Raw genomic sequence first — 27,677 nt, 5'->3', positions numbered from 1 at the left:
CAAGTTGGAAAAGGTGAGAAAATGGATTCTCCCCTAGAGCCTTCAGAAGGAGTGCAGCCCTGCTGACACCTTGATTTCAGACAAATACAACCCATTTGGACTTCTGACCTCCAGAGAATAATTTTTTTTTAAATTGGCTGCACTGCGCAGCTTTCGGGATCTTAGTTCCCCGACCAGGGATTGAACCCTGGCCCATGGCAGTTAAAGCACCGAGTCCTAACCACTGGACAGCCAGGGAATTCCCTTGTGTTGTTTTAAGTCACTAAGTTTGTGGTAATTTGTAAAAGTAGCAATAGGAAGCTAATACAAATATTTAAAAAAAATTTTTATTGAAGTACAGTTGATTTACAATGAGTTAATTTTGCTGTACAACAAAGTGATTCAGTTATATATATATTTCATATTCTTTTCCATTATGGTTTATCACAGGATATTGAATATAGTTGCCTGTGCTATACAGTAGGACCTTGTTGTTTATCCATCCTATATATAATAGTTTGCATCTCCTAATCCCAAACTCTCAGTCATTCCCTCCCCACCCCCGCTCCTTTGGCAACCACAAGTCTATTCTCTATGTCTGTGAGTGTGTTTCTGTTTCTTAGATATGGTCACTTGTGTCATATTTTAGATTCCACATGCAAATAACTTTTACACGCCCTTTATAGAAAAAGTTTGCTGACACCTAACTTAGAGCAAGAAGGTTAGGGGGAAAGTCAGGGACCAAGGATAAAGGGGATTTTGCTGAACACCCTTTGAGGGCTCCAGAGGGCACAGTGGACCGAATTAGGAGTTGGGAAGGGATCAGACTAAGGGGTGTACAGAGCCTCCTGGGAATGGAAAACGGCCTGGACTCTGGGGACTTCTGGTGCTACTGCCGTGAAGCGGGTTAGTGATGGGAGAGTGTTGGAGTGGGGCGGTGGGAGCAGTGGGGGCAGTGATGATATTTCAGGCCTTGGGGCAGGAGCAGCTGAGCCAGGGGGGTGGGGGTTTGTGCATCTGAGACAGCAGAGGGCTCTAGATGAGAGGACGCCTTTGGCAGAAATGGGGAGGCCAGCCTGAGTGACAGTGCGCTCGCAGGAACCGGGCTCAGGCTGGGTCAAGGCATTTCCGTAGAAGACAGAGCTAAGGGTGGGCACACTTCTCCCAGCTCTCGTTCATTCATTCACCCAGGCACTATGGACGCTGCTCAGTGTACACAGTTATGTGGCCCTGTATCCTATGTTGTCCCCAGATGTCATCCTTCCTGTCCCCACAGTGAAGTCTCCAGGGACTGCGATGTTACACGGTCCAGGATCTGTACTTACAGAAACAGCCTGACAGCTTACTTTAAGGATTGGAAAATATTCACGCAAAACTGCCAGGCATCTACAAGGTGCTCCGAATATCTAATAACAATAACATTTCCTAATAATAACAGTAATCCTTGTTATAAGTAGCAGTATTTCAATTAGGAGGCGCGATTTGGGCGGAACCTGGAAGGCGGATGGGATTGGGAAAGGCGGTGGGCAGGAGGGAGGACATTCCAAGGCAAGCGCGGTCTTCCTGAGCCAGGGGCCAACCTCCAGGAGCCAGGGGAGGGGACGCGGGAAGGGCGGACGGAAGCTCGCAGCCAAGGCGTCCCTCCCTCACCCGCTCCAGGCCTTCACCCCTAGTAGAGAGCGCACCCTGGCGGGGGAGTAAGTCTCGCACTGGCTTCGCCCTGAATGGGAAGATGCAGCCTTCGCCTGCCCAGGCCAAGCTAGGGCGTGCCTCCTGCTGTCCAGCCTCCCAGCGGAGGGGTAAAGCGAGGGGCGATAGGAGGCGACCCGGTAGCATCCACCAAACCTCCCAGCCGCGCTGGCAGCCCGCCTCCGGGGCCGCTGCTGTCCTGGCCCGCCTCCACCCTTCCCTCCCCGCCGGGGCCCCTGCTTCCTAAGGCAGCCCCAGGATCCGAGGCGCCCGGCGCGCCCCCCTTTGCCCTCCCCTCCCCCGCTCCGGGATTCCCAGGCTCCGGAGCCCAGGCCGGGCGGGCAGTGGCGGGCAGCTAGGCAGGGAGCGAGTGAGGGAGGGGGCTGGCCGGCCTCTGAAGTCGGCCCCAAGTTACATGTGGGAAGCGGTGGCTATGACGCAAGTTTCCAGGGGGCCCTGGGCTCGGAGGGAGCGCGCCAGAGCAGCTCCTCTCTGTGCAGTTGCAACCGAAGAAGAAAAAAGCCCAGAGCAGCACCTCAGGCCGCCTTCGCCTTCGCCGGGCCCAGCTGCTCACCCCCGCACCCCCGCACCCCGACGGCCGCCAAGCGCGCAGACCCTGCACGGAGCAGTCCCCGCCGGACCCCGGGCGCGCGGGCTGGGTTTCCTCGCTGTGGCTAGCCTTTTTTTTTTTTTTTTGCTACGCTTGCCAACCTGTCAGCTGATGGACCTCATCACCCATAGTGGCGCATGTAGCTCGGCCGCAGCTCGCTTCATTCACGCCGCGCCCTTCAAGCCCGCCCGCGGCCCCCGCACCCGGAGCTGGTGGGGAGGCGCGCAGACCCTGGCCACCACTCGCCCCCGGGGGCCAGCGCCCCTCTCGCCCGGGCCTCGCGCCGCCCTGGGGGGCGCTGCAAATAGTCCTTTGTTTACATGCAGTTCCTTACTCCGCGGAAGGAGGCCGGGGGAGTGCTGAGTTTTCACCAGCTGTTTCCCGCCTTGAAACAGACATCTGATCAGCTGCAAACACACACACACACACACACACACACACACACACACATATACACACGCCCGGGGAGGCAGGCCGGAGAGACCTCCCTCCCGCCCCTCCCGCCCGCCTCCCTCCCCTCGCCGCCGCCGCAGCCAGCATCTGGGACCGGCCGATTCTGCACCTCCGTCCGGCGCTGCCCTTTGATTCGGATTTCCATCTTGTATTCTCCGGCGGACCGCGGGACCTGGCTCGTGCAGAGGAGGGGGGCCGATCGCTATGGAGTATTTCATGGTGCCCACTCAGAAGGTGCCCTCTTTGCAACATTTCAGGAAAACAGAGAAAGAAGTGATAGGAGGGCTCTGTAGGTGTGTACTCCTCCTCCCCCTCACCCCCTTCCCACGATTGCAGCCCCCGGCTAGTCCGCCCCGGCGGGCGCGCGTGTGCGCACGCATGGCCCGCGCCGCGGACCCTCTCGCCTTTCTTAGCCGCCGGGGTGGCTGCAGCCCTGCGCGCCAGGCTTGGGCCGCTCGGGGACCCTCCTCCCTCGGAACGTGGGGGCCCCGGGCGGCCCCGGTCACTTTTGTCCGCTGCAGGCGGGCGAGTCGCGACGTTTGTAAATTGCAAACAGACCCACGTGGTTCTGCAGCAGTCCCGGCCATGCTTGGTGCTGGTGGCTTTCCCCACCTCGCTTCCTCCTCCCCCCTCCCGCGGCGGCTTCCTTCTTCTCCCTCCTTCATCGCTCTCTCTGGGCGCCCCCTGCAAGGGGGTCTGGGGAGCCCGGGGCGCGCGTGGGGCCGCGGGGCGGACGGCTACAATGCAGCTAAGCCGCGGCTCCGAGCGCGGGGGGGCGAGCGGGGAGCCGGGTGGTGTGAGTGTTTGCAGGGAGCGGCTGCAGCGGGGTCGGGGGGGCGTGCTGGAGTCGGGGTGCGGGAGTGGGCGGGACCCGAGGGGCCGGCGCGGCCCGCCGGGAGCGCCGTGGACCCGGGCACGTTGGCGGCCACTCGCTAGCTTGCCGCCCGCGCCCGGGCGCTGTTTACTAGCGAGGCCTGGACGTGACTCTGCAGCCCTCTTGGAGTAGGCGGACCTCAGCGCGCCGCCTCGCGGGAGCAGTAGTTCTCCGCGCCGCGTCGGTGCGGCATTGTGGGAGTTGTAGGCGCTCCTGGGCCACGCTTTACCCGCACAAAGCTCTGACCCCGCGGGCGGGCTGGGCGAGGCAGGCCGGGTGCGGGGCTTTTTGGGGAGGGGGCATCAGAGGTCGCCCCTAGCCTCACCAGGCCGCTGCCCGCCGCACGTGGGTCTCCGCTGCAAACTTTCCGGTCTCGTGCCCCTCCCCCCAGCCATAAACCGAAAGCGTCTGGTTGTCCGTAAGGCTGGGTGGGTGGGTGGATGGGTGGTCTGAGATCCGTAGCCTTCCCCAGGAGGCACTTTCTTAGTTTGGCCCGGGTTGCTCCAGATCTACCCTTTACCGCAGAGTTATGGGTTAGCGGAATCGCCCTGGACAGTTGTTAAAATGCACACGCCCGCAATTCCGATCGCTAGGAGAAGGGCCTGGGCATCTGCATACTGAACACAACCTGTGGGACGGCGATACTGCGTGGGTTGTTCTCTGCGGGTCCAAGTTTGGGACCTGTGGCCCCTTTCCTGCCGTGCTACTTTAGGAGCGAAATGGCTCCCCAGGGCTGGGGCCACGTGCTCTGCGGTTCTGGGCAGGCAAGGCGGGGATTGAGGGAGGAGGAGCCGCAGGCGGTGTGGCCCAGGCTGGTCGACACCAGGGGCTGCAGAAACCAGGTTGGGGGAAGGTTGCTGCACACGTATACACCCCTACACCCCCTCCATCCCCCGCACACACCAGGGCTACCACCTTAACTACTCTTTTTTTTTTTTTTAATTTATTTATTTATTTTATTTTTGGCCGCATTGGGTCTTCATTGCTGCGTGCGGGCTTTTTCTAGTTGCGGTGAGCGGGGGTACTCTTCGTTGCAGTGCGCGGGCTTCTCATTGTGGTGGCTTCTCTTGTTGTGGAGCACGGGCTCTAGGCACGCGGGCTTCAGTAGTTGTGGCACGAGGGCTCAGTAGTTGTGGCTTGCAGGCTCTAGAGCGCAAGCTCAGTAGTTGTGGCGCACGGGCTTAGTTGTTCCGTGGCATGTGGGATCTTCCCGGACCAAGGCTCGAACCCGTGTCCCCTGCATTAGCAGGCGGATTCTTAACCACTGCGCCACCAGGGAAGTCCCTTAACTACTCTTAAGTTCAAGGTGGTGGGCAGTCAGCAGCACCACCCTGAGTGTTGGCCATTCCCTAAGGATCACCTGGAGGGCTTAGCTGTAATAAGTGAAAAGAAAAAAAAAAAAAATTCTGGAGCACATAATGCATTGTAGGGATTCGTTTTGTGAGATTTTTCTCACTGAATTGTCACAATCTTCCTCTGAGTAAAGTGGCTTTATGATTTCTGTGTGGGCGGAGGATAGGTTTGGGAAGGAACAGGTAGGGCAAGTGGTGGGGCTGGGACTTGAACTCTGATCCCAGAGCCCTGCTCTTACCATGAGCTGCTGATTGCTCAGAGGGGGCCTGGGCAGTGAGGAGGTGGGTTGAGCTGCCCCAGATGCTGGAGTGGACATTCTGGGCCTGATCCCAGGCAGGCTTGGTACCATAGGACCCTCTGGCTGCCAGGCCTGGGCCTTGGCTGTGTCCTCTCTGGGCCCCCTAGGACTCCGGCTTGACCTGTTCCTCTTCCAAGCCCCCCTTCAGAGGAGTCCAGCAGTCCCTTAGGGACCAAGTGCCCCAGGGTTGGGCACGGGGACTACTCAGCTTGTCCAGCTGTGAGACAGTTGTCAGCCCATGCACTGGGTGTGGATTTGGGGCCTCTGGGTTTTTTCATTTTCAGGAGGAGCTGCCGGGTGAGGTAGGATTGAGTGTGGGTTGGGCGGGGCCTTCTGGCTGGATATACTCGCTTCTCAGGCTGGTGGACTTTGCTCCATCCCTCAGTGACTAGCAGAGCTCCCTGCTTCTCTCCTCAGTCTCCCAGAGGGGACGGTACCGTACAGCGGCACGCACATAAGCTGTGTGGTTTTGGACATGTTGCCTAACTGCCCTCAGCCTCCGTAAAATGGAGCACCTGTGAAGTTTGGCTACGTGTGTGGAAAGTGCCTGGTAGCTATTAAGTGGCACTCAGATTCTTAGAAGCAGGAGCACGGTGGTCTTAAAGAGTTTACCTACTGCCTGCCATAGGGGGGAAAGAGACCAGCTCCCCTCAGAAGGAGTTAGAGAACAATTAGGGACTTTGGAGTGTGTTGGGTCCCTGATCTGGTATTTACGAGGCACCTACTTTGTGCTGGGATTGAGGACACCACAATAAACGAGAACTTGCTCCTGTTCTAAGAGCTAGAAATCTCATGGTGCTACAGGACAAGTCAGTTTCCTTAGAGCCATGGGTTCTCCTGGGATCCTGGGTACAAACTCTGAAAAAACAAGGCATCCTGTTATCCTCAATCTGTCTCCCTTTTTTTTTTTTCCTCCATCTCTTTTAAACTTCACCACGACCCTATGAAGTGAGGCCGTATTCCCCTGTTTTATAGATGGGGAAACTGAGGCTTTGAGAGACGAAGTGGCTAAGCTTGGGGTTCCACAGCTAGTAAGTGGCAGGGCTGGAGTTTCCACTTGAACCCAGTGCAGGGCTCCCTCTGAGGGGCTGGAGAAGCTGTGGGGAGGGGGTGTTTCTGATGGGAACAACCTGGACGTGGTTTGTTCTGGGACTGAGGGCAGGGTGTATGGATAGAAGCAGTGGGGATGGGCGAGGGCCCCGGGCTGCTTCAGTACCTGCAGCAGAGAGAAGGATGGGGGCCTTGGGCATCCTTGATGAGAGGGTCGTCTTCCTCCTGTCCTCCTTTTGGGGTATGGGAGAAACCCTGCGTGGGCTTTCCCACCTCTGACTGTGTAGACATTGAGTGGTGGGTGTGTGAGTGACTTCGGGGCAGTGTGAAATGAGAGTTCTCAGTGGCTAATTTGAGGCTGGAGCCGGGCAGGGGGGTGTGGGGATTAGGGGATACCAGTTTGCCCTTGGGCTAGGCAGGAGGGACAGGTACAGATCCGGATCTAGAATTGAAGAGTCGGCTTCCTGCCCTTGAGCCTCTGGTTGGGATGTGGGCATTATTCCAGGGGGGGGGCTGTCTTGGGGGCACCCTGGTAGAGGGGGGTGGCAGCTCTGGTCTTGGCACTGGAGGCTGGTACGCAAACAGTTCCTTGGCCATTGGCTGCCCAGCCCCAGGAGACTGGCTGGCTGAGGCTCTCAGGGAGGGAGACAAGTAAGAGAGAGCATCTGTGGACCAGACCTCACTGCTCACCTGGGGGGGTCTGAAGTTGATGTGAAGGAGGTGGAGGACCTTACAGTTACTGTAAATCATGTTTCCTTCTGCAAAACTCAGAAAGAAATGTAAGAAACTTTCAGGCATTTGCAGAAAAATCCACTTTATCTATCAGAGTAGCAGCTGGAAATGCTAATTAGCCATCCTGTATAGGAACCCCTGGATGGTCATGATTCCACTTGTCAGAACCCCTGGTTAGTCTGCATTCTATTAAAGAAACTTCCAGGGCTATTTAGGTGAGTTGGTCTTGGTGGCAGCCTAAGTCCCTATGAGGAACTGTGGCTTTGGGGTGAAGTCTGTTTTCTGGGACTTAAGTCTGTACTAGGTTAACCAGCAGCTGGTTCCTGAACCAGGAGCCTGGGCTGATGGACTTGGTGGTAAAGGGGACAGGATAGAACATTCGGAAGAGCCAGGATGAGCAGGCCCTTTCTCCCTGCCTGGACGCCAGGCCCCTTCCTTCTGGGAACTTCTGGGCTGGGGCCTTCAGGCCTGGGGTCCTGTGGTCTCCTTTGGTGTCTCCCCAGCTCGTGGGCATCCTGGGGAGAAGGGAGGGGCTGAACGTTGGCTTTCCTGGGCTGAGGTTTCATGGGCAGATGAGCTGGCTGGTGGGGCTGCGGCAGTGGTAGGGGGCAGTGGGTGTTGAGTTCTGGCTTCAGCCTGGGGAGTTGGTGGGACTTGGGGGCTGGGAAGTGCAGGAGGTGCGTTGCAGCTGTACCCTGCTATGCCCGCTGTCATGGTGTGATCTTGGGCAAGTCACTTCACTTCTGGGCCTCGTCCTGTCCCACCATTTGTCAGGAGGGCCAGGGCGCTGCCTCTTGAGGCCACACACAGGGCTCTGGTAAGCAGGGCTATGTGTGAGCCCTCAGTAGAGGGTGCCACACCTGGGTGGGGGAGGAGAGCATTCGTTTTGGCTCCTGCAGGTGCCTGTGGTGCCCTGGTGTGGCTGCCTGACCTTGGACATGTCACTTCCCCTCCCAGAACCCTAGATTCCTTATTGCAATGCAGCCACCCAACTGGGTGTCCATGGGAGTCACACAGGGAAAAATATAAAAAGTCCTGTGAGTGATAGTAAGAGCTAACCTGATGGCAGTGCACACCCATGCTCAATCCTTTCTACAGGGGTGACTGTCACCTGTCTGTCGGGGTGTCCGGCTCTGAGGGGTGGTGCAGAGCCCACTCTGCCCTGTGGGTAAGAGCAGGGCTCTGGGATCAGGGCTCAAGTCCCAGCCCCAGCACTTACTGTAGCTGTTCCCTTCCCAAGCGTCAGTGTCCTCATGCCATAAGGCCGCTTAACTCAGAGGAAGATTGAGATGGTTCAGTGAGAAAATTCCAGCAAAGTGAGTCCTTAGCACATTACATTAAGAACTCAAGACTTCATATTTTATTTTATTTTATTTTTTTGGCCATGTCCCTCGGCTTGTAGGATCTTAGTTCCCCAACCAGGGATTGAACCCCAGCGCACGAAGTGAAAGCGCCAAGTCCTAACCACGAGACCGCCAGGTTAAAACAGTAACTCTGCTGCTAGTGTCTCCAGGTGGGCCTTCTGGAAGGGCCAGCACTCAGGGTGACCCAGGGCTGGAGGTGGGGCTCCTTTCTGACCCCTTACCACTCTGGTCAGCTCTGGCCTGTGGGCATCACCAGGGAGTGCCCAGGGGTGGGGTGAGTGGGGGGGGGCGGTCTCTCCCTGTATCTCTCTGGGGCAGGGATGGGGAAGCTCCCAGACAGGTCTCAGTCACTCAGTGGCTTGGCTTCCTAGGGATATTTCTCCCCGTGTCTTTACAGTTTTTTTTTTTTTTGGCTGAGCTGTGTGGCATGTGGGATCCTAGTTCCCCGACCAGGGATCAAACCCGTGCCCCATGCAGTGGAAGTGCAGAGTCTCAACCACTGGACCACGAGGGAAGTCCCCCCTCCCCATGTCTTTAATCCACCTGCCGCAGAGGGTCTGGAGGGCACTGCCAGACCCAGGAGCCTGGACTCAGTTCTGATCCACGCCCCACCCCACCCCCCCGCCTGCAAAGGGGTAGGCAAGCCACTGCTTATCAGGTCTCTGACCTGCATCCTCCCCTTTTCACCATCACCCCCACTGTAGGGGCAGGGAAACTGACAGAAGGGAGGTGCCCCTGGCCCAGAAATGGGGGAGCCAGATGCCCGGCTGTCTGACCCTAAAACTGTGTCCCTCCCACTCTGAGCCCTAAGTCTCATTTGTAAATGGGGGTCGTGGGCCCCCTTTCCAGTGCTGTGAGGGAACTGTATCTTGGGGAGGGTCCCAGAGAGACGCTGGGGGTGCTGGTGCAGGACAGGGCTTCAGACCCCCAGCAGCGGCTGATGTGGAGCCTGCTCCCAGCCCACCCCCAGCTGACCGCCCTCTCTGTGGGGAGAGGAGGCAGAGACCCAGGAGGGGGCAAGAGCGAGTTTAGGGTCCCTCAGGGAGCTGAGGGGGGACAGGTGGGGCAGGCTGGCACGCCAGCAAGGCCTCGGTTGTCTCTAGCTGTTGCAGATGTGCTCCCCTCCTACGTTTCCAAGCAAACTCCTTTTTGCCTAGGGATGGGCATGGGGGCCTGGGCACCTACCTCTTTGAGCCCAGCCTCCCCCACCAATGGAATAAGGCTGCCCAGACCCAGAGGTGTGAGCTCTCTTGGCCCAGGCCTGGACCAGGTCACCCCAGGAGGGCCCCTCAGGAAGAAGCCAGGGCTGTGGCTTTGGGTGGGGCCGGTGGCCTCTTCTGGGAGCCCAGCATCTGGAAGCCATCAGTCCAGGGGCGGGGGAGTTGCAGGAGAGGGCCTGGAAGGGGAGCATGCCTCCTCCAGGCCACACACAGGCCCACCTCTCGGGAGCAGTGGCATTGGGCCCACAGGCCCCGCTGCCGTCTCTGCCTCCTGCCAATGCCTCTCGGCCGGCAGCCTCGCCCCCTACCGCTTGCTGCCTTCTCTCTCACCCCACTGGCTGCCGCTCCTGCAAGATGCAATCACATAATATGCAATAACATCGCCTACTGCATGCTGGGAGCCTCGATTCTCTGGCACAGGGTGGGCCTGCCTTTTGGGATGGGTGGGCTTCAGGGAGAACTGTCCCCAGGGGAGGTTGGCCAGGTCCTCTTCCTGGAGTGAGTGGTACCTGTCTTGTCTTTGAAGCCTTAGCCCAGGGTCTGGGGCCGGGCTGGGGGCTTATGTAGTAGCTTGTGGCTGTGGGGATGGGAAGGGAGGAGGGACATCTCCCTCAGTCCTCAAGCCTGCGACCTTGAAGGAGGGGGTCCAGGTGCATAGCAAGGAGCTCAGAGGTGTCCCAAGAGCAGGTGTCTCTGATTATCACCTGAGGCCACCTGCATCAGAATCACAGGGATTCTTAGCCATGTGGGTTTCTGGGCCCCACTCAGACATGCTGGCCAGACACTGGGCTTGGGACCTGATGTCTGCACGCTTATTTTGACACCCAGGCATCCCAGAGCACGCTACTCCATCAGCCCCCTGATCTACTGGGGGTGTAAGCATCAGACAGAGCTGGTATCTTCTGTAGTGGGAGGGATGCCTGTTACACTTAGGCCCCTCTGGAGATGAATTGTAAAGACAGGGGCCACTGGGGGCAGGGCATGGAGGGCGCCCAGCCTGAGCCTGTCCCTGTCCTCCCCGCAGCCTTGCCAACATTCCATTGACCCCTGAGACTCAGCGGGACCAGGAGCGGCGGATTCGGCGGGAGATTGCTAACAGCAACGAGCGGAGGCGCATGCAGAGCATCAACGCGGGCTTCCAGTCCCTCAAGACCCTCATCCCCCACACAGATGGAGAGAAACTCAGCAAGGTGGGCAAGCGCCGGGAGGACTTCTTGGAGGAGGTGGTGGGCTGGAGCAGGGAGATTCGGAAAACACTGTCAGCCAGGGTCCCTGATTTGTCTGTCCGTCCTGCCCTTAGGCAGCCATTCTCCAGCAGACGGCGGAATACATCTTCTCCCTGGAGCAGGAGAAGACCAGGCTCCTGCAGCAGAACACACAGCTCAAGCGCTTTATCCAGGTAGCGCCCTGCCCTCCTCCTGGCTCCCTCTCACTGGCATGGGCGTGTCCAGGCCCAACCACTGGCTTGGGACTGTGATGTGGCTGTGGGTCCTTTCTTCCCCACTGACCTGCCTACTTCTGGCACTTGCCTTCCTGCCCAGGCCCTGATTTAGCCAGGGTCAAGTGCAGTGGAGTGGGCTGTGGAAGGAACTGGGTGACTTTTGGGAAGCAAGTCCATTCTGCCTCCTTTCCCAGCCTTGGCTGTCTGGTGGATTTGCACACTGGGGCTCCCCAGTGCCGGTGCACCTGGGTTTGACAGCTTTGGGGGGCTGCGATGGAGCTCCCCACCCCCACTCCCGGTGGTGGTGGTGGTGGTTGTGGTGTATGCAGTGTCACAGCACACTCACCGACCCCTTGGGGTCCTCAGGAGCTGAGCGGCTCATCCCCCAAGCGGCGGCGGGCAGAGGACAAGGACGAGGGCATCGGCTCGCCAGACATCTGGGAGGACGAGAAGGCGGAGGACCTGCGGCGGGAGATGATTGAGCTGCGGCAGCAGCTGGACAAGGAGCGCTCGGTGCGCATGATGCTGGAGGAGCAGGTGAGGCAGGTGGGCTGGCAGGCGGGGGATGCTGTCCAGCTCTCTTCCTTTCCTCCTGTTATTTACGGGAGCTCCTGCTTTGTGCCAGGCCTAGGAGAGGGGTGTCCAGTGGGGAGCAAAGCAGAGAGGTCCCAGTCCTTGGGGGTCCCTGTCTGCCTGGGGAGAGATGAGTCAAAGGCTCTCACATCGTAATCATGCAGCTGTGATAAAGGCCACACCGGATGGGTGGGCATCAGGAGGGGGACCTGGGCTGGTTCCAGATGGGCCGCCCCATAGCTTCTCTGTGGAAGTGACCTGAGCCGAGGGTGGGAGGGCGAGTCTCACCGCTGACCAGGCAGAGAGGGGAGAAGGGTGCTCCAGGCAGAGAGAACAGCATGGGCAAAGGCCTGGGGCTGGAGGCAGGCAGGGAGGGAGCATGGCATGAGGGGGGCTGCACGGGAGGGGAGCAGAGTCAGGGCGGGCCTGGCTGGCTACGGTCAGGACTTTGGTCTCCACCCCGAGGGTGGCAGGGAGGCCGACCTCAGCAGTCTGTGGGCCCCGAGCTGGGGGAGGCGCCAGGGTGTGGCCCGGGCCCTACCCCTGAGCCTGCCGTTCCACCCCCAGGTGCGCTCGCTGGAGGCCCACATGTACCCGGAAAAGCTCAAGGTGATCGCACAGCAGGTGCAGCTGCAACAGCAGCAGGAGCAGGTGCGGCTGCTGCACCAGGAGAAGCTGGAGCGGGAACAGCAGCACCTGCGGACCCAGGTGAGCAGGAGGTGCCTGGAGGGGCAGTTTGGGCCTGGGCCGGGGCCAGGGCTCTCAGACTCAACGTTGGTGCCTCTGGGTGTCTAGCAGGGTGGACCCCGGGCCTAAATCATGGTAATGCAGATGTTCCTGGCTTCCAGGTGTCTTGCATACATTATTACATTGAATCCTTGTTGTAGCCCTTTGAGGCCTGAGCTGTTTTTACTCCTGTTTACTGACAAGGAACTGGAGGCACAGAAAAGTTCAGTAACACACCCAAGATCCTCAGCAGTTTGGGGCAAGGATTTGAACCTTGGCCATCTAAATTCAGTCTGAACTCCCGACCATCACTGTATTTGTTAGATGTGAAGTGCTGGCTTGGCTCTGGAGAGGGAAGGGCCATGCAGTCTTAGACAGCCTAAAGCCACTCTCCAGGCCACCTTTTCTTCATTCTTAAAATAAGAGGGGTGGGAGGGGTCACAAACTGGACAGCCCCCAGCGAGTGAAGGAGGCCGATGGGCTGGGGTGATCGGTGGAGGCTCTCCAGGCAGTGGGCAGAGGGAGATGGTTTTGGAGGGCCGTCCCATACCCTCTGTGGCGGACAGAAGGGAAGGGGCAGCTCCCAGAACCTTCGCAGAAAGACTGAGGGCCTCTGTCTTGCAGCTCCTGCCCACTCCGGCCCCTACCCACCACCCCACGGTGATCGTGCCGGCGCCAGCACCCCCTCCCTCCCACCACATCAATGTCGTCACCATGGGCCCCTCCTCGGTCATCAACTCTGTTTCAACATCCCGGCAAAATCTGGACACCATTGTGCAGGTACCTGGCTTGGGGAGGGGGCAACGCATGGGGGGTCGTCCTCTGGGAATGGGCCCTTTGTGGGGAGATTAGAAAGTGGGCGACTGGAGGGGATTGGGACAGAGCTTGAGCTTTGTGGGGAGGAAGTCTGGAAGCCAGATGGGTCTCCATCTCTGCATCTGGGGTGAGGGGCAGAGAGGGGGGACTGGATGGCCCGGAAGACCCCATTCTTTCTCTCCACGTGGCATTTGCTGAGGGGGGTCCTTTATTCCCGGAGCCCGCTGCTTTCAGAGTTCCTGCATCCAGCTCTTGGGTTGGTCCAGGACCTGGGATGGGGGGTGGAGGTGGCAGTGACCGGTTGGGTGACAGTGAAGCCTGGCTTCACTGTCAGCTCTGAAGGTCGACCTGAAGTCACTATTGTGCCCAGCCTGGGGCAGAGACCTCTTGGGAGGCCCAACAACATTGCAAAGAAAGAAACAATTAACCCAAAACGCCCAAACAGAAAAAAGGCCATCAACCCCCCAGAACTTGAGTTGCACGTAAACCCGACAAATTGAATAATAAAATTTATAACAGAGGCCTTCCATAAGCCAACAAGCAGACTTTGAAATATATAAATGAGCGTAAGACGCTTGTGACTTCACGCAGCTGGGCACTGTCTCCCCTCCAAGTCGTTTTCAGCTCAGCAGAGGGCTTCTGAAGTTTGTTTCCCCTGACTCTGGCAGGCTGCCCCTGCTTTGCCAGGCTTACTTCTGGACCTTTCTGGGGGGGGGGTGTGGGTGGTGGGGGAGATGGTGGCTGTCCACATGGCCCTGCCATCCTCATGGCAGCCTCTCCCCCAGGCGATCCAGCACATCGAGGGCACCCAGGAAAGGCAGGAACAGGAGGAGGAGCAGCGTCGAGCCGTCATTGTGAAGCCGGTCCGCAGCTGCCCCGAGGCCCACGCATCCGACACCGCCTCCGATTCGGAGGCCTCGGACAGCGACGCCATGGACCAGAGCCGGGAGGAGCCAGTGGGGAATGGGGGGCTTCCCTGACCACCCCCCAGCCCTCCTCTCCCTTCTGGGGGCTGGAGGGGGCGGGGCAGCAACTGGGAGAGATGAGGGTGAACGAGTGAGGAATTTTTACAAAATTACGGCATCATTTGGGTCTCTTTTATGACCTCTTTTTCAATACTGTAAATCGACCTTTGAGTGAAGCCACCCAACCCGAGGTCCGGGGCTGGGGTGGCAGGAGCGCATGGCAGCACCGGGACACCTGGGGCTGGGCCTCGGCCCCGGAGGCTGGGGAAGCGGACACGGAGGTGCCTGGCCTCTCTCTGCCAAAAAGCATTTTTTCATTGAAACATGTTTTTAAGAACAGGGAAAATCAAACAAAACCCCAAGGTATTTCTGCCCTCCCCAGAGCCAGCCCTACGACCGTCAGTTTTTAATTCCCCCTTCCTTCCTCTTTTTGGTGTTCTTTCTTCTTTAAGCACTTACATGGGTTGGGGGTCTGGCTGGGTCGGGGCTCTCGGGGTCCGGGGGTCTCCGTTGCTTCTCGGTTGGGGTTTGCTGCTGCCCTTCTTCCCTCCCCTCCTTGTCTCAGCACTAGGAATCGCCACTCTCCACCACTGTCCGGCCCCCACCTCTCCCTCCAGGTTTCCCATCTTACACCCCAAAAAAGTCTTTGTCTTTCTCTTTTTGTTTTGTTTGTTGTTGGTTCTTTTTTGGTTTTAGTTTTGTTTTTTTGTTTTTGTTTTTGTTTTTTTTTTTTTTACAATTTTGAGGTCTTTGTGTTCAAGGAGAAGCTATTATATTTTGTTAAGAAAGTGGGGGGAAAAAACCAAGAGGCCACTGTGCCTTTATAAAGAAACAAAATAAAGTTTGTACTTTGTTTTTTAGATTCTGTGTCTCCTGGATGTGTGCTGTCATGAGGAGCTGGCGAAGGCTTCCTGGGGTAGCGTAGGGGGTGTTCTCTGGGCCCACTGGAGGGGATTGGATGTGGGTGAGCATGATGACTCCCCCAACTTATGTGTGGTGTTATGATGAGAAATTGGCATCCTTAGATTCCCTGGGTTTACTCTGGGGATTCTGCAAAGATGGGAGATAGTGTTGGGGGTGAGGTGAGTGGCTCCCAACTCCTCCTTGGTGGGAGGCAAGGAGAGAATGAACAACCAAGCCATAGGTTCCTGTCTCCTAGAGAAAGGACACAAGATGCTCAGTGGTCCTGACTGATCCCTAGGCTTTGCAACTTCCTCGGCTCGTGTAACCTCTTGGAACTTCAGTATCCTCATCTACAGAAGAGAAGTGAGCACTCCCTTATGGTGCGGTGTTTAAGAGCTCAGGTCTTGGGGTTGGTCTGCTGGTGATCAGATCCACCTTCGGCAAACCACTTGATCTTTGAGACTCAGTTTTCTCTTCTGAAAGTTGAGAATCATAATGGCACAAGGACATTACATCTTAATTGGTAAGGGGGTGGTCCTTTAAATTCCTTCATCCTCCATGACCAGAGATTGCTTTATAATGTGTCCCTCTTGACCTGCTTTTCCTCAGGTACATGACAGGTACATGGGGACTGAGGCCAGGGAGGAAGAATAGCTGATTCACATCTCACCCCACAATGAATGCCTCCAGACAGGAATTTGTTGAATAGAAAGGCAGGCAGGAGCCTGCATTTTTTCTTTTTTCTTAGAACTTTTAATACTTTTTTTAAAGTAATTTAAATTCACATAACTTAAAATTAAGCATTTAGAAGGGAACAATTCAGTAGCATTTACTACATTACTATGCTGTGCAACCATCACCTCTATCTAGTTCCAAAACATTTCTTATTCCAAAATGAACCCCTTATCCATTAATCAGTCTCTCCCCATTCCTCCCTTCTCTGAGCCCCTGATAACCACCAATCTGCTTTTTGTTTTTTAGTGTTTAAAGAAATTAAAGTGTAATTTAACTTCGGTAAAAATTCACTTTTTAGTTTTTGCTTGTGGGAGTTTTGACAAATGTGTAACCATCACCATAATCAAGATATAGTTTCTTCATCCTTGTGTTCCCCTATGTCCCTTTGTGGTCCACCCAGCCCCTGGCAACCACCGACCAATCTATTCCTATGGTTCCTATAGTTTTGCCTTTTTCAAAATGTCATATACTATAAATATATTCATTTACAGTATATGACATTACATATTTAGCTTTTTGAGTCTGGCTTCTTTCACTTAGCATTATTACTGTAGTTTTCTCTTTTGGGATATATTTAGATATATTTACATAAATGCGTGTTTGAGGGAACCCTCTTCGCTAGGATCTGGGCGGGGACGCCTCTTCCCAAGGCCAGCAGAGCGACCCCTTTTGGCCAGGTGCAAGGCGCGTCCGACGGGTTCCAGGCAGCTCCTGAGAGGGTCAATAGAGGGCGCTATGGAACCGGGATGTCTGGCCCAGCAAGGCGGAGGCTCCGCCTCCTTCCGGTGTCTGTGGAACTACGCAGTTCCTATAGGCCAGAGGCGAGGCTCAGGGGCGGGGCCAGGGGAATACCCCAAGCCCAGACCTGTCGTGGCGCGCCCAGCGGCCGTAGGCGGTCTCACCAGCAGGCGGCGAGAATCAGGGGCGCGGCCTCCGTCCCGCCTCTTCCCGGACTCGCTCCGCCCCGCCCCTCGGTGCGCATGCTCCTTGGTGCCTCAGGCCATCTCGCGCGCTCCCGACTGCAAGCGCCTCTGGCCCAGGCTCGGCTCCGCCCCGCGCGCTCTCACGCACGCTCCGCACGCAAACGCCGCGAACCCGCGGTTCCTGCGTGTCTTCCGCGTGGAGGCGCTCGCCGGCTTTTCCTTGCACCCGCGGGCTCCGAGGACGCGGCCACGGGTGGTGGCGCCTGCGCTGCCCGGCGGAAGTCCGGCGCGTTGCACACGTGACTTACGACGGTCTAGAGGCCGCGGTCAGAAAGGAACAAGAGACATTAATTTTAACAGCACGTTTCCTTTTAACCCGCAGTGTCTGAAACGTTGCCATTTCCACGCAGGTGATGAATGCAAGAAACTACCCACGAAGTATCTCATTCTTTTCTTCCTGCCGAGTCTGTGAGCCCTGTGTGTATCTTGCTCTGGCTACACCTCCGTGGGTACGGCCGCGGGTCCGGGCGTCAGGGGCACGTGGGAGCCAGTCCAGGGGGTCGGAAAGGGCACGGTATCCTACGGGCAGTGCGGACACTGGCCTGGGAGGAGGAAGAAGTGGAGACCATGTGGGAACCGGATCGTAGAGGACTTCCAAGCCACGCTAAGAAGCTTGGACTTTATTTTTTGTGATGGGAAGGGGTCTAGGAGAGCCACGATCAATGCAAAGTTCAACAAAACCTGTCTTAAAAGCCTTTTTATTGAAGTACCGTATAAAGTACACTCAGAAGAGGGCTCATAACTGAAGTGTTTAGCTCCGTGAATTTTCACAAATTGAATATACACCCGTGTAGCCGGCACCCCACCAAGCTCTCAAGTGGTTTGCTTCTTAAAACTTAATATTTGGAAGTATAGAAATGTACAGGGAGGCCCCCTGCACCCTTCACCCCGCCTCTCCCAGTGCTAGCGTCTTGTTTGCCTAATGTATGACATGGAAACCAGGTGATCGCTGTTAGTGCCCACCGCAGGGCTTATTCAGATTTTACAGTTTTACGTGCTCTCACTTATGTATGTGTGTGTACAGTTGCTCTGTACCATTTTGCAGCAGCAATGTTTGAGAATTGGAGTTGCTGTGCAACCTCATCAGCACTTGATATTGTCAGATCATTATATTTTTCAGTTTTTTTTTTTTTTTCAACAAATTCGGTAGGTGTAAAGTGGAATCTCACCACAGTTTTATTTATTTATTTATTTTTGGCCACACAGCGTGGCATGCGGGATCTTAGTTTCCCGACAAGGGATGGAACCTGCACCCTCTGCAGTGAAAGCACAGAGTCCTAACCACTGGATCATCAGAGAATTCCCCACAGTTTTAATTTCTATCACTATAGATTAGTTTTGTCTATTTAATTAATTTATTTATTTTTAAATTTTGGTCGTGCCACACAGCTTGCAGGATCTCAGTTCCCTGACCAAGGATTGAACTCCAGGACACAGCAGTGAAAGTGCTGAAGCCTAATAACCACTAGACCACCAGGGAACTCCCTAGTTTTGCTTATTTTAGATCTTCATACAAATCATACAGTATATATACTCTTTTTGTCTGGCTTCTCTTAATATTTTTTGAGATTCATGTATGGTTTTGTGTATATTAGCAGTTTGTTCATTTTTATTGCTAAGAATATTGCATTGTATGAACATACCACAAATTTGTTTAGCCAGTCACCTAACAATGGACATTTAGGTTGCTTCCAACTTAATGGCTATTATGAATATATTTTAGTAGATGTTGTCCCCCAAATAGATTGTGCTAGGCTATTGATTCTGCCACCAGTGTGGCCGTGGAGGGACATTCTAAGCATGTGACTCTCTTTGGTGATGGTTTCTTCGGGAGGGGGCTAGGCATTCTTGGTTCCTGGTGGCTTCCCCCACCCTATTTTAAGGTTTTTGTTAGGGATTAAATCTCATGGGAAATGTATGTCTGCTCTGATCTCAAGGATCATTACATTACATCGTGTCCTCTTTGTGAAGATCCTCAGAAGAAATTCCTGTTGAGTCTCAGCAGCAGAAATAATTTCACTTCTCCCGAACAGTTGGCTTGTTCTTATTTTAAGGACACTGTGAATTGGCAAGTGATCAAGTTACACACATGGGAGGACTTACGTATGTAGTGCCATTTGCTTTTGTATCAGCCTTACAAATGGCTCCATTTTGTGTGCCTGCCTTTGTGTGGTTTTCATCTCCTGTTACGTCCAATTATTGCTTTCTTGGTGTACTTTATGGATATTTGGGGGCCATCTTTATGCTTTCCTGGCACAGGGTGGGTTATGATAAATAAATGCTGCTTGTTGCCCTGATTTCGGGGCGTCCCTGGCAGCAGGGCATTCGCACCAGCTCTGTGAGATGTTTGAAGGGTTGTCTAGTGGAAAGGGGTGGGGGGGAAGGGGGCTTCCTGTGACCTTGGCCACCTTAGCGGTTGGTTAACTGTCCTCAGACCAGTACATAAAGCACATGCAAATCCTCCAGCCGCCTCTTGGAGCTGGCTGGCCACGCTGTCCTTAGCCTCAGACTTTGTAGTCTCTGGCTCTCCCCTATCCCACCCGAGCCCATCCCATGGGCCCTTCTTTATCCGGTTGCCTCTCTGTGCTTTCCTGGATGCTACCATCCTTGTGGCATTTGTCTTTTTCCCTCTCTCTGGAGTTCTGTGTGCCTCCCTTGCCCTGCAGGTCCTGCGCTAGGGGTGAGGTTAGTGCCATCCCCTGCCTTGGTCCCCTCTCTCCTCTTGCCCTGCTGAGTTGCAGCTTCTGGTGTTGATTGACGTGAGCGTGTGCTGGCTGAGAGGAGGGGTAGGACTGGGGGCTGGGGGGCAGGTCGGGCCCTGAATCTGGCAGCTGTAGGAAGGAATGAGCTCCCCAAACTGGCTCTTCCCCCACCACACCCCTGGTATTGAAAAGGAGCTAGGAGTGACAGCTGCAGAGTTTCCTGAATTAGGGGGCCTAGGTCACAGGTTCCGTGGCAGCCTCAGGATCAAGTTCAAGAGGAGACGGCAAAGTGATTGGAGAAGGCTGCGGTGCTGTACACATTCCAGAGATTCGTTGTCTGCCTCACGTTGCCTCCCCTCCTGTGGGAGATAGAGAGGATGCTCTGAAAATTCGGAAAGAGAATTGATGAAAATGTGTACCCTTGTAGGGAGGAGGAATTGTCTGGGGTGGACGGCGCAGAGGGTTAGTGGGGGGCTGCATGTTTGAGATCAGGGGAGAGGCGGTCTCCATTCTCTAGGGGACTCTCGTGGTGCGTGTCCCTGGCTTCCTGTGGGAAGGTGCGGTGGCAGGTGAGGAGGAGATCTGGAGCACTGTGGCTGGTTGTGGGCCTCACCTCGTAGTCAAAACAGCAGAGTTAGTGTTCTCTGGTAGTGAGTTCCCTGTCACTGGAGGTATTCAAACAGAGGTCTCTGTCAGAGCTATTGTGGGGGGGGGATTCCTGCACTGGGTATGAATTTGGGTCCTTCTAAGGTAGACAGCCTCTAATTTCTGAGGTAAATGGGAAGGTTCTCTCAGTGAGGGCTACTTCAGAAGAAATGAAATCTGCTGACACCTTGATTTTGGACTTAAACAGCCTCCAGAACTATGAGAAAATAAATTTCTGTTTAAGTCCCCAATCTGTGGTATTTTGTTATGGCAACCCTAGCAAACTAATATACTGTCCTTTTGTGACTTTTGTTTCACTTAGCATAGCATTTTCAAGGTTTATCTATGTTGTAGCATGTAGTAGTATTTTCTTTTTTTTTATGGCTGAATAATATCCCATTGTATGGATGGACCACATTCTGTTTATCCATTCATCTGCTGATGGACACCTGGGCTTTTTTTCACCTTTTGGCTGTTGTGAATCATTGCTGGCTGTACAAGGATCTGTTTGAGCTCAAACAGGGCATGTTTAAATCAAATGCAGTCAACCCTTTAAGCAGTGCTGGGCTCACCCTCCCCGTCTGCCTGGCTTGGGTTCCTGTGCTTTCTCTGACCCTCTCTCTGTCCTGCACCCCCCGCCCCCTGTCACAGCCCTCCACCCTCTTCCCTGCCCTGCTAATTCCTCTCCTCCCCCAAGGATGGCATTCACTTGATTGATGGGAGAAGCCCCGGGTTTGTGAGTCGGGCAGATCCGGGTTCAGGCCCAGCAGCTCTGTTCTGAGTTGGTGACGTTGAACAAGTCCCTTCAGCCCTGAGCCTCGGGCTCCACTGTGAGGTGGTGAAGTCCGCCTCTCGTCCCTTGAAGCCCCTGGTGGGGCGGGCGCCTCCTTGGCTTGGACGTCCTTTTCTCTCCCGTGACCGAGCGCTGCCTCCTCCCTCACGGGGAGCCCCCCACCAGCCCCCCAGCCGTGAACATGGGTTGGAAGGCTCAGTGTTGGTGTGTCGGTCAGGGTCTCCCGAGAAACAGCCAAGGGGATATGTGTTACAGAGGGAGGTTGTGGGGACCGGAAAGTCAGAAATCCACGGGGGAGGCGGCAGCTGGAGAGTCAGGCAAGTCCACGAGTCCAAGTTGCTGTCTAGTCTGAACGCAGAGCTCCTTCCCCCTCGGGGGACCTCAGTCTTTTCTCTTAAGGCCTTCAACTGATTGGGTGAGGCCCACCCACATTAGGGAAGATGGTCTGCTTGAGCCAGAGGCTGTGGATTTAAATGTTAAGCACGTCTGAAAAACACCCGCACAGCAACATTCAGACTGATGTTTGATCACACAGCTGGGCGACATGGCCTTGTCAGGTTGACACATAAAGTTAACCATTGCAATCGATAACTCATCAGTTCTCTTCAAACTGATCTATAGATTCATCCTAATCCAATTAAACTCCAAGAAGGCTTTTAGAAAAACAATTGACAGGCTGATTCCAAAATTCATGTGGAAGTGCATGAAAGGGACGAGAATAGTCAAAACAACTTTAAAAAAGAAGATCAAAGTTGGAGGATTCACACTACCTGTTTTCAAGATTTATTAGGAAGCCATGGTGATCAAGATAGTGAGGTATTAGTGAGGGGATAGACACATAGATCAATGGAACAGAATGTAGTCCAGAAATAGAGTCACACATATATGGTCAACTGATTTTCAAAAAAGATGCAAAGGCAATTCAGTGGCCATTTTAACAAATGGCCAGTTGTACTGGAACAACTGGACATCCATTTGTAAAAATCTAAATTTTGGTCCACATCTTGCAACATATTAAAAAAATAGCAGAAAATGGATTATAGGTCTAAATGTAAAACCTGAAACTATTACATTTCTAGAAGAAAACAGGAAAAAAATCTTTGTGACCTTGGGTTAGGCAAAGAGTTCTTCAGTATGACACCAAAGGCATAATTCATAAAATAACAAATTGATCAATTGTACTTGATAAAAATTAAGAACTTCTGCCATTTGAAAGACACATGTGAATGAAAAGTTAAGCCACAGACTTGGAGAAACTATTTATGAATGATGTTTCTGATAAACAGCTTGTCTCCAGCGTATGTAAAGAACTCTTAAAACTCAATAAAAGAAAACAACCGGTAAAAAATGCGCAAAAGACTTGAACAGTCACTTCATTGAAGATGCACTGAAGAAGTGGATGACAGGGAATTCCCTCCTGGTCCAGTGGTTAGGACTCCATGCTTCCACTGCCGGGAGCCCAGGTTCAATCCCTGGTTGGGGAACCCGCAAGCCGCATGGTGCGGTCAAAAAAAAAACAAAAACAAAGGAGAAGTGGATGACAGATATACACATGGGAACATGCTTAATATCATTAGTCGTTAGGAAAATGCAAATTAAACCTACAATGCAATATCACTACACACCTGTAAGGATGACTAAAATTTGAAAGATTGACCAAGTGCTGGCAAGGATTTGGAGGAAGTGGTGGTGGGAACGTAAAACGGTACAGTCATCTTAGAAAAAAAGTTAAGGGGGCGAGGGATAAATTAGGAGTTTGGGATCAACATATACACATTACTATATATAAAATAGATAAACAACAAGGACCTGCTGTATAGCACAAGGAACTAAATATCTTGTAATAACCTAGAATGGAAAAGAATATGAAAAAGAATATATACATATATGTAACTGAATCACTTTGCTGTACCCCTGAAACTAACACAATATTGTAAATCAACTATACTTCAATAAAAATTTTAAAAAATTAATTAATAAAAGAAAGAAAAAATTTAAACAGACACCTACCAGCCATTCCACTCCTAGGTATTTACCCAAGAGAAATGAAAGCGTATGTCATAATGAATTGTACACGAATGTTCATAGCAGCTTTATTGGTAATAGCCAAAACTTGGAAACCACCCAGAAGTCTCTCAATAGATGATGGATAACAAACTGTAGTCCATCCAGGCCATGGAATCAGGATCAAAAGGAGTGAACTACCCATACGCGCTGCAATGTGGAGAAATCTCAGCGTAATTATGCTACGTGAAAGAAGCCAGATAAAAAGAGCACATATGGGGAGATTCCATTTATATCAAAATCTAGGAAATGCAAACAAACGTGTAGTGACAGGAAGCAGATCAATGGTTGCCTGAGAAGGGGTAGGAGGGAGGGACATGAGGAAAATTCGGGAGTGAGGAATCTTCGTTATTTTGATGGTGGTTATGTACGTGTGTCAAAATGTATCGAATTCTACACTTTAAATATGCTGTTTGCTGTGTGGCCGTTGTACCTCAGTAAAGCCATTTTAAAAAGCACATGAAAGATGCCAAACTGACTTTCGTCCTTTCCTCCACAGACAGCTGTCACCCCCACAGGGACCCCCCTTCCCAGCAGGACCAGCCAGTGCTACCCCTCCTAGAACTGGCTTTCAGGGGCCATCACGTGCCCTCAGGAAGAGTGCATCAAGTAGCACATAGCAGAGGCACCGCTGGAAAGGGATCCGTCCCTCCACTGTCTGACCGACCACACTCAGAGCATCCAGCGCGCCTCCTCGCTCCCCTTTTTTCCCTCCCGCCAGCATTCTGTCTCTTCCAGAGGCCTGGGAAGGTGAAGCTCCTCGCCATCGACCTCAAAGGTCAGGTCGCGGGGTTTCCTTAACTAACCATCGAGGCTCTCCCCTCCTGACCTTCGGGGAGGGGCTAAAACCTGTGTCAGTGGCTGTCGAATAGGCCCTTAGTTCACAAAACTGAAGCGTGTGAAGGTCACTGATTGCCCAGACTTCAGCTCAAGTTACTGCAGATGCTGGGAAGACTCGGTTCCTGAGTCCCAGACCTGACCCAAAGGACGCCCCACGTTTTCTCTGCTACCCCGCCCCGTGACCCCTGTCACGTGACCCCAGGCAGCTAGGGGAGAGAATCCAGACGGGGCCCTGCCTTCCAGGGGTCGGCAGCTGGCGCAGCAGGGGCAGAGCAGCCTCCTTGCAGCCTCTGGGGTCTGAGCTGCTTGCCTATCATGTCCGTCCAGTTGCCCTAGTGACTGTGTGACCCTTCTCCCCCGCTCCGCGCTGCCACCCACCCTATAAATAGAGGCGAGGAGCAGCTGGGCTCTCTTGGCAGTCACGATGAGGGCGCTGGTCCTGCTCTGCTGCTTCGTGGCCTCGCTTCTGCTCCCAGGACAAGCAGGTATGACCCCTGCCCTGTCGGCCAGGCCAGTCTGCGACCCCCACGAAGCCCGGAGGTTTTATGTTTACCATGGGGTGGGGGGGTGGGGGGCTTGGGCGGGAGATGGAGGATGAGGCCTCCGTGATTCCTGGAGCTGATGGCAGACCTTTGCTCCCAGCCGGTCTGACCGAGAAGGCACTGGGTGCGGAGACCTGAGAGCACCTGGGGCTTGTGGGGAGGCCAGAGGGAGCGGAAGCCGTGACCGGAGAGGTGCAGGCAGGTGCAAGGCCTGGAGCAGGGGGCCAGGGCCAGAGACAAGGGCTGGCCAGTAGATGTTGCGGAAGAGAACCCCAAAAGTCAAGATTAGAGCCTCCTAGATGGACAAAAGACCCCGATCTTGGAGGTGGAGGGGCCCCTGGAGGTCGTTGAGTTGACCCTCCCACCTGGTGGAGATCGCAGAGGCCTGGCTTTGCATGAGTGAGGGCGGGGTGGGGGGACACGGCTTGGAAAAAATGGGACAGGGTGCGGGTCAGTTTGGGACGGGACTGGAGATAAAAGTTGGGGATCAGGCTGGAAACCAAATTGGATACAGTTCAGAGGAGGAATGGGACCCACTCGAATGAAGCTGGGCTAGGCTGGGGGCTTTGTCAGAAGGGGGATGGGCCCTGCGTGCCGTGGTTTTCCTTTGACATCTCAGCACTTTGTGTGGCCGAGGCAGTGGCTCTGGTTACGGCATGGGGGTTATTTATAGGCGTGGAAGGGGTACGCGAGCATTTTGTCACCTCTGTTCCCAAGACTCCTGGGGCTGAGTTCCTCTCAGGGGTGCTCCAGGGGTGCTCTGGGGACACCCCAGGAACCCGGACCTCCTGCTTTGCCTTTTCATGACGGCTGGCTTCATCTGCGCTGGGGATCGTGGGGTCTGGGAGCTTCTGTTTCTTGAGGTCCCAGACCCAGGCAGGAGAGCCCGCGGCAGGCAGGAGAAGAAGCCATTCCCTGGGGGGTTAGAGACCAAGGTGGGGGGCTCTGGCCTCGCATGTGCTGCTGGGCCCTGCCCTTGTCTGCCCTTGAGTTAATTTGGGCTCTGTGGGGCTGCAGTGGCTGGGGTGGCGAGGATTCCAAGCGGCTATCAGGCGGCTAAGTATGGAAACAGCCGTGTCATTTGATCCTGAGCCCGGGATCCACTGCCACCCTCTCCCCAGCTCCGCCCGGCCCCAGCTGCCACCTCTCTCTGCTTCCACGCCGCTGCCCCAGGAACTTTTAGCCTTTTAGGGACATCCTTTATCTTTTCTTCCACGAAGGGAACTGGACATCTGGAATGTTCCACAGGCCTCATTGGGGGATCTTTCTGTTGGGAAAGGAGGCGGGTGGGTGCTTTGTGCAAAAATCCTCTCTTTGCAGGCCCTTTCCTTCCCAAACTCTGCGGTGTGACCCTGACCTGGCTTCCGGGAAAGGGTTGTCCACCAGTGTGCGAGCTTCCCGCCCTCCTCACCCCTGCTCAAGACTTGGGCTGTGCATTCTTCCCGGCGGTGGGCTTTCTCACCACTCCAGTTGCATATTGCACACCCCAAAGACTGCTTCCTCCTGCGATACCTGGGGGAGATTTCAGCCATAAGAGTGGCTTCCCCTGACCCCCATAATGAAAGTCCTTCCTACTGGTTGACTATCCCCTAAAATATGCCACCCGGTAAATGCCACCATGCCCACAGGCAGCGGCTTTGGTCCTGAACTTCCCACCCCACTGCTGAATCCTCATTTCCATTCCTGTGTCACTCGCCTCTCGCTGGTGGCAGGCAGACTTCTCTCTAACTCCCCTTCCTGCTTCCTGGGGGGACCGTACAGAGCTGCCCTTCCTTCTTTTGTGCCCATGTTGCTCCCGTGGCCCTCTGATCTGGGGTGATGGGCTCCACATCCTCCCCCCCGAACCCTGATCCAGCCCAGTCCTTTGTCTCGGGGGCCTGGCCTGGGGACAAGCCTGCTCAAGGACAGAGGAGAACAGCCCCGAGAGGGTTTACTCAGTCTGCATTGTCCAGGTAAGGGAGCGAAAGCCAGAGGAAAGAGAGCCATGTTCAAGGTCAGACAGCAATTCAGTGGCAGGCACATCCAGCCAGGGCTAGTCTTAGCCCACCTGGGAGTTTCTGTCCTTCCTCAGCTGCTCTCTCTCTGACAGGCCTCCTTGGACGCCCCAGTCCCTCTGCCTGTGGGCGTGAGGCCACAGGAGGCTAGCTTCCCTCGGGATACAGGGCAAGACTCCTCAGAGAGCATGTGGGGTGGGATGGGGGAGGGGCTGAGAAAACATTGCTTTGGGCTTAAGCTGCTGGCGTTTGTTAGGCCGAATTTGGGACATCCTTGCTTCCTGTTACCTGCTTGAGGCAGAGATGGGGGGATGGCAGGTGTTCTGAGTCTGCTCATCTGTTTCCTCCAGCCCAGCCCTGGTTTGTAGACTTGCCCACCTGCTCTGGCCCCACCCTGACATCCAATGGCGAGAGGTTGGTTCACACTGGGGCTCCCCGGGCCCTCCATGAGTGATGGGGGTCTCTCAGGAACTCCTTCGTGACCCTTCCTCACCCACCTGGAAAGAGGCGGTTTTCATATACCCTCAGCACGGCAGCCCAGATACCATGATCCACCGTGGGGAGGGCTCTGAGAGAAGGTCATGCGCTCAGGGGTCCCGGGGAGATAGCAGACCCCAGAAGCCTCTCCAGCCCTCCTGCAAGTTGTGTCCCCAGCAAGGTCCCCAACTCCTGGCTCAGTGCAGCTGGACGAGCCATAGGGAGCACGTGGTCCACCGTGTGAGGCACTAGTCTGGATTTGCTCAATGGATGCAGCCCTCAGACGTGGGCACCTTGCCTGGTGGCCTGTGGAACCACAGTTTGGGAAATGCTGGCTTTGCCTCCCATCTGGGTGTGACAGTGAAGCTCAAACAGCTAGTTCAAGGGCCAGAGCTGGAATTCTGGACCAGAAGGAGGTCCTGACGAGGCCAGTTGCATCTACCTGGCCCTTTGGTGCTCGCTTAGGTGTGGTGGACTGGGAAGGAGCCTAATCCCTATAGACACAGGAGAAAGATGGCTGGTCCTCCTTCGACCTGGTCTGGGGGGCCAGTACAAGGCATAGATATGATGCCTTCTGGCCGGGAACAAGGGTGGCGGCTGGGGGAGGGGGAACGGGTGGGGTCTGCCGCTGTTGGATGCCCCTCCCCTACTCCAAATCCAATCTAAAGCTGGACTCACAACCTCTTACATTTAAATATTGCTCGAGGATAGTGTAGGTCACGGCTGGCATGACCTTGCCAGAAAAAAAAGAAGACCAGGATCATAAAAGAACCAATTTTAAAAGTTCAACTGGGGTCCTTATGAATTTTGGGTTCTGGGGGACATCTGGATGGAGATAGTTAGCTTAGGAGGAAAG

At 54.7% G+C, this 27,677-nt stretch overlaps 2 protein-coding genes across 4 annotated transcripts in view; both read left to right on the top strand.

Moving 5' to 3' along the window:
* TFAP4 (transcription factor AP-4) overlaps nucleotides 1-15,003 on the top strand; it is a 33,931-nt gene extending 18,928 nt beyond the window's left edge. The window contains exons 1-8 of one of the 3 annotated variants that reach the window (XM_068524836.1): nucleotides 3,950-4,023; nucleotides 8,441-8,551; nucleotides 10,647-10,812; nucleotides 10,923-11,021; nucleotides 11,430-11,600; nucleotides 12,204-12,344; nucleotides 12,987-13,142; nucleotides 13,964-15,003. In XM_068524836.1, the coding sequence (XP_068380937.1) occupies nucleotides 10,738-10,812; nucleotides 10,923-11,021; nucleotides 11,430-11,600; nucleotides 12,204-12,344; nucleotides 12,987-13,142; nucleotides 13,964-14,158 (837 nt within the window). In that variant the 5' untranslated portion in view covers nucleotides 3,950-4,023; nucleotides 8,441-8,551; nucleotides 10,647-10,737 and the 3' untranslated portion in view covers nucleotides 14,159-15,003. Of the gene's footprint in view, nucleotides 1-2,810; nucleotides 3,025-3,949; nucleotides 4,024-8,440; nucleotides 8,552-10,646; nucleotides 10,813-10,922; nucleotides 11,022-11,429; nucleotides 11,601-12,203; nucleotides 12,345-12,986; nucleotides 13,143-13,963 lie in introns of those variants that run through there. The other 2 variants (XM_068524834.1, XM_068524835.1) reach the window with 2 other exon arrangements.
* A 1,513-nt stretch (nucleotides 15,004-16,516) lies between these two features.
* Nucleotides 16,517-27,677, top strand: part of SRL (sarcalumenin) — a 37,575-nt gene continuing 26,414 nt past the window's right edge. The window contains exons 1-2 of the mRNA XM_068524772.1: nucleotides 16,517-17,003; nucleotides 23,690-23,746. Of these exons, the coding sequence (XP_068380873.1) occupies nucleotides 16,517-17,003; nucleotides 23,690-23,746 (544 nt within the window). The remainder of the gene's footprint in view (nucleotides 17,004-23,689; nucleotides 23,747-27,677) is intronic.

This window comes from Eschrichtius robustus, chromosome 16, assembly GCF_028021215.1.
Source record: "Eschrichtius robustus isolate mEscRob2 chromosome 16, mEscRob2.pri, whole genome shotgun sequence".
Lineage (NCBI taxonomy): Eukaryota > Metazoa > Chordata > Mammalia > Artiodactyla > Eschrichtiidae > Eschrichtius > Eschrichtius robustus.
This window is presented reverse-complemented; position numbering and strand designations above follow the sequence as displayed.